This window comes from Talpa occidentalis, unplaced genomic scaffold (assembly GCF_014898055.3).
Source record: "Talpa occidentalis isolate TD23 unplaced genomic scaffold, MPIMG_talOcc4v2.1 talOcc4.17, whole genome shotgun sequence".
Classification (NCBI taxonomy): Eukaryota; Metazoa; Chordata; class Mammalia; order Eulipotyphla; family Talpidae; genus Talpa; species Talpa occidentalis.
The window spans coordinates 56972949-56986045 of NW_023601754.1; the positions used below are offsets into that span (position 1 = coordinate 56972949).

A 13097-nucleotide genomic window follows, 5' to 3' on the forward strand; every position below is an offset into this window, starting at 1 on the left:
CTAATTTTCCACATCCTGGATGGTGTCCGGCAAAGGCTGATTCTTGGTCTCAGGCAGGAGGAGGAGAAGGAGACCAGCTGGCATGGGGGTGACTCCATAGACGATCCAGGGCAGAGTGGGGTGAAACACGACGAGCGTCATGAGCAGGGGGACCAGCGTTGACCCACATCTCGCAGCCATTGTGTCCAGTGCTGAAGCTCTTGCCCTGGAAGACAACCAACAATACTTAAAAATCCGTAAATGCACTCGTGTGTAATTTGTGATCATTTATTTTGACTGGATGGTGAAAGACAATAGAAATAAGGTGCTAAATATTCGAATTGTTTTGAAATTTAACCAGTGATTGTCTGGCTGTCTGTGACAGGTTCTAGTTGGGTTAAGAGCTTTTTCATCATTTTAAACAGAAGGTTGTGCATCTCCCAGCCCGACAGCTGCTGGGAAAGACTGGAGATGGTGCATTGAAGCACAGCTTAGCCAAGAGCTTCGCTTACTCAAAGTCGGTTGTCAATAAAGTTAGGACGTGATTAATCTTCGTGTAATATTACTATACAAATGACTGCTTTACAACAACAGATTTTATCACCTTTATCCCAGCATCTGTGTCACCTGGCTGGGAAGTCCTGTTCTGGCCCCGGGTGGCCCATCCACCAGCTCTTATACCTGAGGACAGTGGGGAGGAGTTCAGCCAATTGAACGGCGAAGCTGGTTGCAGCAGAGGCACTTAAACTCATTCCTACACACGCCAAAGTCACTCGCAGGGTCTGCATCTCTGGAGACATAAAGACCAGGCAGACAATGAGATCTGAGCTGAAGGAATCAGCATCCCCTAAATTTCCTACAAAAAAGACCCTATTGATCACGTCTATGCTTGAAATATGCGATAGAAAACTGCACTTGGCAGAGAAGACAGAGTGGTTGACAGGCTGGGAAATGGAGAGCTATCAACATTCGTAGCTGAAGCCCATCATAGAACCTGGATTAAATTGTAGCATATCTGTCTGCTTAGCTGAGATTTGCCGGAGAAAGAAGGTGAATCTGCAGGTTTGCTCCTACTTATTCTCTCCAGCGTTTGTTCCATCCTTTTATAGGACCCCATGTGGGCAAATACTGAGTCTAAGATCAGCTCTAAACTTTTGGACTTCACGATTAAAGTAGGACTTCAAAGGACTGGCGTCCTGGTTTTCCTGGGAACTGAGGATTCAGCGATGTGAGGTTTTCAGGCTTCACAGGAAAGTCCCAGGCAAACCCGGGTGAGTCAGTCAGTCCAGTGTAGACACAACCTTGTCCCGGGGTGGGTCTGGGGTGAGAGTACTGGAGGACGGGACTACCTCTGGTGGGCTAGCTGAAGAGAAGCTAGAGCTAGGGCAGTTGTGTGTTAGGAACCAAGAATGGAAACTTCTATTTGGAAAAAAATGCCAGAATTTGGGAACCATCACGCAATCATTTCAGAGAATAGTTCTGCCCAATTAAAAAAAAAAAAAGGAATCTACTTATAGCTTTGTGGCATTTGAAAGGACTCTTGTAAGGGAGTAAACCTGCATCATGAGTGGTATTCTGGTGGTCAGACGCCAGCGATCTGCAGTGTGCACAGCAGGCCCTGCGCTGGGAGACAAGGACGCGTCGTGCCCCTTAGGGGTCTCCGAGACTCACGAAGTCAGAGACCAGACAAGGACTTTCCTCTGCTGACTGTGCGCTCCTCGGCTACTTGAAGAGATTGTATTTTGTTTGTTTTGTTTCATTTCCTGTGAGTCCAGAAGGCTCCCGTAAGCGACGGCTGCAGCCCGCACACGGGGACACGTGCGGATGGGGAGGTGGCCCTGTCGTCTCAGCTGGAGCCGAAGAGCCGGGTGGGGAGCGGCCCTGCTGTGTCCTCCCGCGGGGCAGCAGCGTAAGGCCTGCCCCCTCTACTCTGATTATTAAGAGCATGAATGCCAAGTGGCAACTATCAGTTGCTGTTCTACAGTAACAGTCAGGAATAAATGGCTCTGGTTTCCAGACACTTCCAGGATGGGTGAAGGTAAGTATTTGTGTGAGCTGCCTATTGCTGACCCAAGAACTTATTAGCAGCCTTTGTCCTAAACCATGTATTGTTGAATGCTCAGCCACCCATTGGTCCCTCTCTACTCCTGACTTTGGATAGATGGAGCAAGTACACTCCCTGGAGGATGGGGCAAGACATCGCCTTTTCCCAGTGTCCAGTCGTCTCTCACCTGGAGGCACAAATGTGTTGGCCAAAATGGAGATTCCGAGCAGGAACATATAAAACACCTGGGGTAATCGCGACCCTAGGTGATTCAGTGCCCAGAGTGCAAGACATTGGGCCAAGGCAGTTAGAGCCCCAAAGATGACCTGTAACAGGAAAATATTTCTCCCAAAGTGCTGCAGGTTGACCACGAGGCCATAAAAGGGTATCATGTGTGTGAATCTGCAGTGAACAGAAGAGGAACAACAGCCATCCGTGAGCGCCGCCGTGTGCAGTGCTATCAATAGATGGACCCAGACAGCTAGTGTCAGTGTAAAAAATAAAGACCTAGTTTGGTTTATATAATGCTTCCCTTCAGGCGACACTTTTAAAACTATTGCAAATAATGACACAGCATACTCCTGTCATTCTCCAGTCTGAGTCCCCGCGCACAAGCTGGCAATGAGAGACAAACAAAATCTAACGCACTTACTAGAGTGAATGGTAATGAGAAGTCAAATATGGTAGATAAAATGAGGGTAAGGATTTTTTGTGTGGGGGGTTTTGGTTTTCTGTGAGTCCTCTCATCTCCTAGTGCCACTTCAGTGAAGACCTTTTCCGTTCCTTAACTACTGATTGAAGTACAGTGTCCTGGCATTTGACACAACTCTAGGCTCATATCAAATTTCCTAGGACTGAGAGGAAATGTAAGGTCTCAGGGACGCAAACAGCAATGCACTGTGCCATAGAAATAGAATTAAAGCTTCTCTGTGTGGACCTAAATTTAATTTGAAGCATCTAAGGAGAAGGATTCCATTTTAATGATCTAGTACACTCAGGGAGAGCTACATTTAGATGTAAGAGCAGCAAAAACCTAGGCAAATCACAGCAATTACAAGCCAGGAATCCGTGCTTGCTCATCATTTCTGCTTGTTCTTACCGTTCTCATAGTCTAAGATGCAGAAACCTGATCTGTGACCAAAAGGTCATGGGAAAGGTGGAAAATGCAGCTAACTGGCAAAGCCTCCTGGGACGGCCCATGGGACATGCTGACTGTCAATTCAGCAATGACTTTCTGAAGTCTGAAGAAAAGTGTATATTGCCTTGTATGCTTTTTGGGCACATCTTCAAAAATTAAAAAAGTGTACTTAAAATTCCAAATGCTGACCCTACCTAACAAAGTACTTATATTCTCCAAGTGACAATATGTAAGCTCTTTTCCACAGAAGCCCTAGGATCAACACCCCCAAATTGAAAGTAAGCTGTAGTACACTGACATACATCAAGAAGTTCTGGAGCAGTGGAACAAAAGCACACAGGGCGGAGAATGTGTATGCAACTCAATGGCAGAATCATCCATGATAAGCTTGAGGAAAAGCTAGAACCATTTTATCATTTCCATGATGTGAATGCCAACACCAGCAGCACTCCCCTGAGGCCATGGAAGTCAGAACAGTTGTGAGGCTTCATTTGGTGTGGGAGAGGGCAATGGGGTGGTGGTGGTGGTGATTGCTGTAGGGAATATATGGGGGGCAGGGCTAGTAGGAAATTAGGATTTTTCTTTCTTGATCTGGCTGTCCATTGCATGTTCATGTATTGAAATATTCATTGGATTGGCTGTATTCAAGACCTGTTCGCCTTATTGTTTGTAAGATTTGTTGAAATTAAAATTGAAGGAAAAGAAAAGAAAGGAAAATACTGAAATCTTTACTGTGATGGAAATTCTGAACACAAGTCTCCTGTGATGAGAGAGTAAAGGTACAAGACATAAATAACTCCTGATATATATATAATCAGCTCCTCGTGAATCTTTTTCTATCCCTTTGACTATCTCCAAACATAGCAATTATTTGGTGTGTTCTGCTCATTTTTTTATCTTCAAATCAACTCTTGACCTTCACAACACTGTTATAACCTTTGAAATAAATAGAATCATACAACCACTCTTGATATCTTCAGCCCGGCGTGAGGCCTACCTCATAAAGAACAGGAGAAGGATCCTTTTACGCACGTTGGGTATTCGAAACAAGTCAAACCCAGAGGATGTTTTCTTTGCTGCCTCCAGCTCCTCTTGCATGGTGAATCTCAAAACCTTCAACAGCAACCAACACATGTCATTTGCCAACAGTCAGGCTTGGTGGGGAGCACCGCACCCAACACCCTGAGAGAGCTGTGCTCCCTTTCTGTCTAGTGTAACATCACACAGAGTCGCAGGAGTGAAAGTGATAGGCAGGAATATGTAGGCAGTTCAAGAGACCCAGGAATTTACACAGCAAGAATGATATATTGAAAATGAGCCCTGGAGGGGTGCAGGGCCCCTGTGAGTGAGCGTAGGTTATAGCATCAGACCAGGAAGCGAACAAAGAGGGCATTTCGTGGTGCTCAAGCCCCTGTGTGAGAGCCACAGGAAATGAGGGGACTGAAGTGCACCCTCAGCCCTCTGCCCTTGTTAGCCAAACAGCTTGTGTGTCTCAGTCAGGAGAAGGCAGAGGCCAGTTATGTCTTCCCTGTAGCCAGGACCTGCCTCCCCTCGCCTGCTCACCTCCATGTTCAGAGCTTCTCCAGCATTCTTCATGCCATTTATGCATGCCACTCACTGAAGTGTCTTTAAGCCCCGGTCTGGTTTGTTGGCAATGATCAGCCACCGAGCGGACTCCACCAGCCACCTGACGGAAGAGGTGTGCACGCGTGCTGCAGCTCTCTCGTTTACTTGTGATTGTTACTGGTGACAGAGGCTTTTGCCATCCATCTACTATCTGTCACTTGTTGGGATGGGAACAGAAAATCATGTTCCATTATACAAATAATAGGAAAACATGAAAATGACTGCTGGTGCAGTATGCCTTCAAGATTAGGAACACGGGCTTTGTAGCTAAATCACCTCTCTGCTTATTCATTGGAATCAAGAAGTTTAAGAAACGTAAGCTCGAAATTCCCTCCCATGCATAATTCCCTTCCACAGCTTGTAAGAATTCTAGCAAACTTGAGCTCAATACATAGTATTTTTTAAAAAGGCCTTAAATTACGTGTGTCTATAAGCCAAACAAAAATTGGAAGTACCCTTGACACTATCTGCTATGTTGGAAACTTACTACAGAAGTCAGTCATTAATTTCTACCTGCCTCAGTTTCTTATCAATCATATGGGGACAGTCACACCATCTTCCTTACAGGGTTGCCATGAGGATAGAATGGATGAGCCCAACATTGATGACTGTGTCCGCTCTCTCTCTGAACTCACTTGCTGTACTAAATCTATGGTAATCTCTCCATGATATACTGAATTTGACTCTCTCCTATATTGGTTTTAAGTGTGGGAATAAGGTTATTCATAAATTAATGTTAAAATTATTAAAGGGAGTATTGAACACATGCTGTGAATCACCCAGCCTCCATGCCAGGCTTTAGCATTGGAGCAATTATGTTGCTATTTTGTCAAAAAGCTATATAAGTGAGCTTTCTCCCTCCATCTTTAATTTAAATTCATCTACAAAAATAAAAGTCGCGAAAAACTTCAACAGAACCCAGCTGGTTTCAAGGATAAATTAAGATGTTCCTTTTTGAAATACCTGAGTCTATATTTTATGAAGGAAAGTAATGGGAATAACTGTGACCATTATACTGAGTAAGACGTAAAGAAAGATGGCGGGAATACCCAGGCCTCTCAGGCAGGAGAATCACTGTTACTCCAAGTTCTGCTTATCCAGTCGCACAGAGTGAGCAAGTTAGTGACAGGACATGAGGTCCTCACAATAAGGAAGCATCCAGGGAAGAGGAGATCACCGTTCCCCATTCAATATTCATTGTCCATGCCTGTTTCCCACGGGACAAAGTGGGAGAGAGGCTCTTACCTTGAGGAGAGAAAGAAGACAAAGAGAGGCACAGACAGCACCAGCTGCGGGGTGCGCCACTCCCAAAACACAAAAGCCAGCCCTCCCAGGGCCATCTGTCCAGCACTAAAGGCACAGAATATCAGTGTTATCATCAAAGCTTTAGACCTGGAACTTGCCCACTCCAGAACTGCAAAAAACAACACAACACCCAAGGGGATATTAACGCCAGTCTGTCGTGAAAGTTCAAGGTCACTGTCAAGGCTTGGGCAATGGAGTTGATCAAACTGGTGACTCACGGAGCAAACTTCCATTTGTCATGATGGATACAGTAGAACAACCTGACAGGAAGCGCAGGGAGCAGTAGACAAGGAAGTTGGGCGCGAAGGCCGCACAGGTGCCCCAGGCAGAGAGCTGCAGGAGGCTCCATCTGAGAACCAACTTCCGCCCAAACCTGAGAAACAGAGTCGGGTTAGATTGTGGTAGCCAAAATAATTTGTAGCAAGCACTTAAGAAAATAAGCACTTACTCTGAAATGTTTTAACATGTGATTCTTTGTATCTTAAAGCTTGAAAAATCAAGACCTAAACTAATAGTAGAAATCTCCTCAAAATTAGCACTCCGCTTATTACATTATGGGGTAACAGTATCAAAAACTTCATCATCCGATCACCATCTGAGACCAAGCGATGGCATATAAAAGAGAAGGCAATGTTGGTAATTAAAGTGGACGCATCCATTGTACCAACACAACATGTAACATAGTGGACAGTCTATGCGGTGTCTAGAATACAAGAAAATGGAAAATTGCTTGGGCCTCTTGGACCATACAGGCTAAGTAAACCAATGCAAAAGAACACTAGCGGAGTAAAGTGTCAAGGTTTTTAAAGGTGTGTAAGAATCCCCTCTGTGTCAAAAAAAAAAAAAGAATCCCTCTGTGTTCATTCTAGATTTTTAGACCTTAAGCACTGTGCTTTGTCTAGAACAGAATTTGAAAGAGCCACAATCAGAGGAATTGCCTCATAGTGTGTCTTAACCCCTTGCGCCACCAGGGAGGCCCTCCATCTTTTTAATAGCCATCTAGTATTCCATTGTACATACAGACCAGATTTTCTTAACCCATTCATCTGTTGTTGGGCACTTAGCTTGTTTCCATAACTTGGCTATTGTGAGTAATGCAGCAATGAACGTTGCGGTGCATACGTTATTTTGGAACAGGCTTTTATATTGCGGGGATAGATATGGAGGGGAGTGGAATTGCATATGGTAGATCTTATATAATATTTGAGAAATTTCCATACTGTTTTACTCAGGGGATAGATCAACATACCCAATAGAGTACAATTACATTCTTCACACCCTCAGCAACGCTAGTGTTTCTGGTCTTTTGATATTGGCTATTCTCACAGGTATAAGGTGTTCTCTCATTGTGGTTTTGATTTTCATTTCACTGATGATAAGTAATGCACATTTTTATCATGTGCCTGTTGGCCATGTGCATGTGTTCTTTGGGGAAGTGTCTGTTTAGATTTCTGACTTTTTTTTTTTATTATTTGGGGGGTGTTGTTATTGGGGTACAGGCCAGAGGTGCAGAGGCAGAGTGGGAAACAGAACAGGCAGATCCACTGAAATACTCGGCTGAGGGGAGCAGCAGAGAGACAGGAGAGGTCTGCTGTACCATGTGGGTCATCTCCCTGGCTGGGAATCAGACTTGTGCTGCAGTGGCTGGCGATAGCTTCACAGTGCTGTGCTTAACCCCTTGCGCCACCAGGGAGACTATGTTATGTTTTTGTATGAGTTCTTAGTAGGTCTTGGATATTAGCCCTTGGCTCTATGATATACACATATTTTCTACTATTCAAAAGAGTGTCCACACATTTTAACCATAACTTCTTTCCCCAAGTGAGAACTTTTTAATTTGATGTAGTACCATTGTTTAATTTCGCTTTTTTTTTTTTTTTTGTCATTATAGTAGAGTTCCCAAAGACATCACTGAAGCCACTGTCATGGAATGTTTGCCTGTGTGTTCTTTTGTGTATTGTGTAGATTCAGGTCTTACATCCTGGTTGTTGGGGTTTTTTTTTAAGGTTTTTAAATTTATTTTATACAAGAACTGGCATACAGGTCAGAAGCTTGGGAGGGTGACAGAATTTACCAGAGCCAGAGCGGGGAGCAGAACAGGCAGACGGACCAAAGACACTGCTGAGGGGAGCAGTGGGCGAGGCAGGAGAGGTCTGCTGCACCATTTGGGGTTCTCCCTGGTGGGCGGGGAATCGAACCGGCACTGCAGAGGCTGCGGACAGCTTCACATCGCGGCGCTCAACTGCTGCGCCACCGGGGAGGCCCTTACATCCCAGTTTTTAATTCATTTTGAGTTCATTTTTGTGTGAGGTACAACACTTTATTCTTTAATTTAGTTTAATTTTTTTGCATATGACTGTCCACTTCTCCCAATACCACTTGTTGAAGAAATTTTGCTTTCTCCATTGTATGTTTTTGTCTCATGTGTTGTATATTAAATGCCCTCATAAGTGTGGGTTTATTTCTGGGATTTCACTTTTATTCCATTAATCTGCGTGTCTACCTTTATTCCAAAACTATGCTGTTTTGATTACTATAGCTTTGTAGTAGTTGGAAGTTGGGAGCATAATATCTCATTCCTCTATTTGTCAGTATTGCATTGGCTATTCAGGGTCTTTTGTGGCCCATATAAATTGGTGTAATGTTTGTTATATTTCCTTGAAGAATGTCTTAGGAATTTTTATAAGGATTGCATTAAATCTGGATATTACTTTGGGTAAGATGGCCATTTTAGGAGTGTTAATTCTTATAATCCATGAGCAGGAATTATTCCATTTCCTCGTGTCCTCTTCTATTTCTTTTAACAATGCCTTCTAGTTTTTGTTGTATAGTTCACTCACCTTCTTTGTTATGGTTGTCCCCAGGTACTTTTAATTTTGTAATGCTATTATAAAGGGGATTGTTTTCTTGATTTCTTTCTCTTTCAATTCATTTGCATATAGAAAAGCAACAGATTTTTTGTATTGATTTTGTAGCTTGCCACTTTATTGTACTGATTTATTGTTTCAGTTAGTTTTTGTGGGTTTCTAGGTTTATTATCATGTCTTCTGAAAATAGTGATAGTTCTACTTCTTTTCCAATTAGGATTCTTTTTATATCTTTTTCTTGCTTAAATAGTCTAAGGAGGACTTCCAATATTATATTGAACAGTAGTGGTGAAAATGGATATCCTCATCGTAAGCCTGATCTTAAAGTAAAAGCTTTCGTTTTTTTCCCCACCATTGAGTGTGATGCTAGCTGTGAGTTTGACATATATGACCTTACATTGAGATATGTTCCTCCTAGCTCCATTTTACTGATAGTTTTTTTTTTAACAATAAATGGATGATGAATCTTGTCAAATGTCTTCTCCACATCTATTGATATGATTATATGACTTTGTCTTTTCAGATCCAGCCACCTACTCTCTGCCTTTGCATGGGTGAATTCTGTTCATTTACATCTAGATCACAAAAAGTCTTTTCAATTATGAACATATTGAAATTATATCAAGTGTCTCTTGCAACCACAATGGGTTGAAGCTGGAAATTAATATCGGAAGGAAAACTGGACAGTCCAGAAATATGAGGGAATTAAACAATTGAAAAACAAATGGATCAAATAATAGAAAAATAATAAAAATATCACACAATAATAAAAATGATAACACAACATACCAAATGAAGTGTTACAAAACTGTTCTAAGAGTGAAATTCATAGCAATGCATACCTTCATTAAGAAAGAAGATCTTAAATAAGCAGTCTAACTTTATACCTCAAGAAACTAAAAAAAAGAACAAAGTCCTACATTAGCAAAAAGAATTCATAGTGATCAGAGAACAAATAAATGAAATAGAGACCACTAAATCAATAGAAAATATCAGCAAAACAAAGAGCTCTATTTTTGCAAATAGACACAAATGACTAACTTCGATTAGACTAATGAGAGAGAAGGCTCAAATAAAAATGGATCATAAGAGACATACATTTAATGCAACAAATTGAATAACCTAAAATAAATGTATAAATTGCTATATACAACCTACCAACACTAGACTTGGCAATAATTTTTTGGATGTAATAGTTATCCTAATTTTTTTGGATGTGATAGTTATCGGTTGTTTTGGCTCCCATAGCCCTGATGAATAATGATATTGAGCACCTTTTCATACACCCATTGGCTATTTCTATGCTTTTTTATTGAGAAATGTGTGTTGAGTTCCTTTCCTCATCCCTCTCCTCAGTCTCTGCCCTATTTATATGGTTTTTAACTCATTATCAGCAATATGGCTTAAAAATATTTTCTCCCATTTTATAGACTTCCTTTTCATTTTTGTTTCTTCTCATATGTGGAAGGCCCTTAATTTTCTGTAATTCCACGTGTCCATTTTTGCTTTTGCTGCCTGTTTTTTTTTGGTGCTGGTGTCAGTGTCCAAAAGTATTTTATACGTTTGGTTCAAAATATTTAGCTTACTTACAAGTCTCCCTCTTATTCACTAGAGTTTCCTCTGCCATCTCCTGTCACAACACTCTGCCAAGCCCCAGCTACACATCCTACCCTATTCCCACGGAAACTGATCAATCAACATTTTATCATGAATCATCATAAAAGGCTTGGTGAGAAGACTGGTGACTATTACACTCTGACCATGAACTCTTTTAAGAATTACATTTAGAGTGATATACAGAGAATCCACAAATTTCTGTTAAATGATTAAATAATTTTAGAGTTATAGACAAAAAAGTATACTATCTCTCCCATTTATGGGAGCCATGAGTGTGTGACTGCCATTGTTTTCTTCCTAGTTCAAGATTGGTTCCACCAGGCATAGGAGACCCCAAACTTCTTACACCATAAACCATGACACCTGAGGTATTTAGATTAATTACTTTATATGGTTGCAAAAACTATCTTAAACAAGACTTTTTTTTTTTACAAGAGCAAACATTCAGATTATGGCCACATATTTTCTTAATACCACTGAGAAGCACCTCACTAAGCCCATAGGGTTTATAAAGGTGCCCAGTTGTTACAGTGGGGCTACCAGCAGGATGACCAATCTGGGAACCCACAGACACTTAGTTCACTGAGTTCAGGAGAAACTTAATACAAAAGCTCTGGCCATAGTTTAATACAAAAGCTCTGGCCACAATACTGCTCTCTACATCTGTGTCTTCAAATAGGCTGTATCCTTGTCCTGAAGCAATTTCTTATCGCTCACCATAGAAAACTCTTCCTCATATTTCTAATTGAAATATTACAGTACCTGCCATCTATCCATTCTCTGAAACTCATCCCAGATATTATGGAGTGCATGTCTGTGTCCTCTACGGAGTAGTATGCAGTAGCAAAATGTCATTCATCACACTACCTCTAAATACCTATTTCCAGCTCTAATTCTTAGGAACCATAGTCATTCACAACAGTGTAAACTGCACACTGGAAATCAACAAAGATTTGTTTAGGAAAGCATTAATCACAAGCAGTCCTCTCTGGTGGTGCACGGGATTAAGACACAACCTATGAAGCTGTCTGCAGCCACTGCAGCACGAGTTCCATCCCTAGCCTGGGAGCTACCCACATGGTGCAGCAGACTTCTCCTGACTTGCCCACTGCTCCCTACAGCAGTGTATTTAGTCAGTCTGCCTGTTCTGTTTCCCGCTCTGTCTCTGGTGAATCCTCTCACCCCCCAACAGCTCTGGCCTATGCCCCAGTTCTTATAGGCAAAAATAAATAAATCTTTAAAAAAAAAAAGAATTAATCACAAGCTGATGGAAATCCCTGAGAGGAAGGGCAGCATCGCCTGGGGACACTCACCTGTCTGAGAGATGACCATATATGAAGCCTCCCACAAGCATTCCAGCCATGAATAAAGATTGAGCCACTGACTTAGACGACTGATAATCGCATACAAGGTTCCACTGGAAAAGAAGGCAGTCCGCACAGAGGAGGGTCACAGCAGCTTCTCATCCCTCTGTGTTCACTCACTTTCACACTCTTGTGCACACTCTCTGATGTCCCTTTACTGCAGTCATAGCTCTCTGTCATTCAAGTCACCCCCTTCAGCACGGGCTTCTCTAGAAATCCCCAAATAAGTCTTCTAGGTTGATTGGGGTCAATCTTCATCTTCACTTAACACTCCATCCCACTGTGGACCTCAGTCTTTGCCTCACACTGAAAACACTGAGATTTTCAAAAGCACTGTGGCCTCTATTTCCTACCCAGAGTGAAATACTTCTGGCTGGCTTCTCTGACAAAGAACCAGGACATGGGAACTTTTTGAAAACTCATAGAGCTCTTTCCAATTTGCATCTAGGCTAAAACCAAGGCATCCACAATAATTTTCACACTTCCTACCAAGTGCTTGTCTAATATACCAAGTACTTGTCTAATCACCAGTCCTCACGCTAGATTTAAAGCTCTGTGATAGTGGAATCCTGTCTAATGGGTTGATTTCCCTGGCCTCAAATTCAACGCAAGTGCTCAGCAAGGAGAGGTGAGCAGCCACTAGTTAATCAAAAAAGAAGTGTTCAGGCTATACAATAGCTACACGCTAACTGAGGCCTTCTGTTATGTTATTCCCAACACCCCGACTTAGCCACAAGAGATCAGTGGGGCCTCTCACCTCAGTCACGATGGTGGAAGGGAAGAAAGTTTGATCGTACACCCAGCTGTCCACACAGGGCTCCGTGCCTGCCTTGCTCCTGTTGGGGAAGGTCCCGTTCACCTGGAGCAGCTGCCATTGGGGATGGACGAAGCGCTGACACTTCTCTGGCTTCTGGTTTGAGTCCAGTGGGATGGAGATTCTCAGGAGGGCGTCTGGGCTAAAGCTCTCTGTGGCTTGAGCAGAGACCGTGTCATTGTAGAGAATGTGGACCCAGCAGCGGTGATCCGGGATGGCCAGTGAAGTTCTCCAACAGTAAATGAAACATTATTATCATGAGAATGGGAAGAATGGCAACTGCCTGAAGGGTCTGGAATTTCCCCAAGCCACCAACTTGTTCCAGGAGCTCTTCAAAGGCCAT

The 13097-nt window shown here is 42.6% G+C and overlaps 1 protein-coding gene across 1 annotated transcript; it reads right to left on the bottom strand.

Annotated features, from left to right (window-relative positions):
* On the bottom strand, positions 1 to 13097 carry LOC119250066 (solute carrier family 22 member 10-like). The gene is given in 10 exon segments (XM_037517736.1): positions 1 to 205; positions 661 to 769; positions 2211 to 2425; positions 4159 to 4274; positions 4725 to 4848; positions 6033 to 6201; positions 6311 to 6465; positions 11890 to 11993; positions 12698 to 12974; positions 12976 to 13097. Coding segments are annotated over 10 exon segments (1596 nt in total).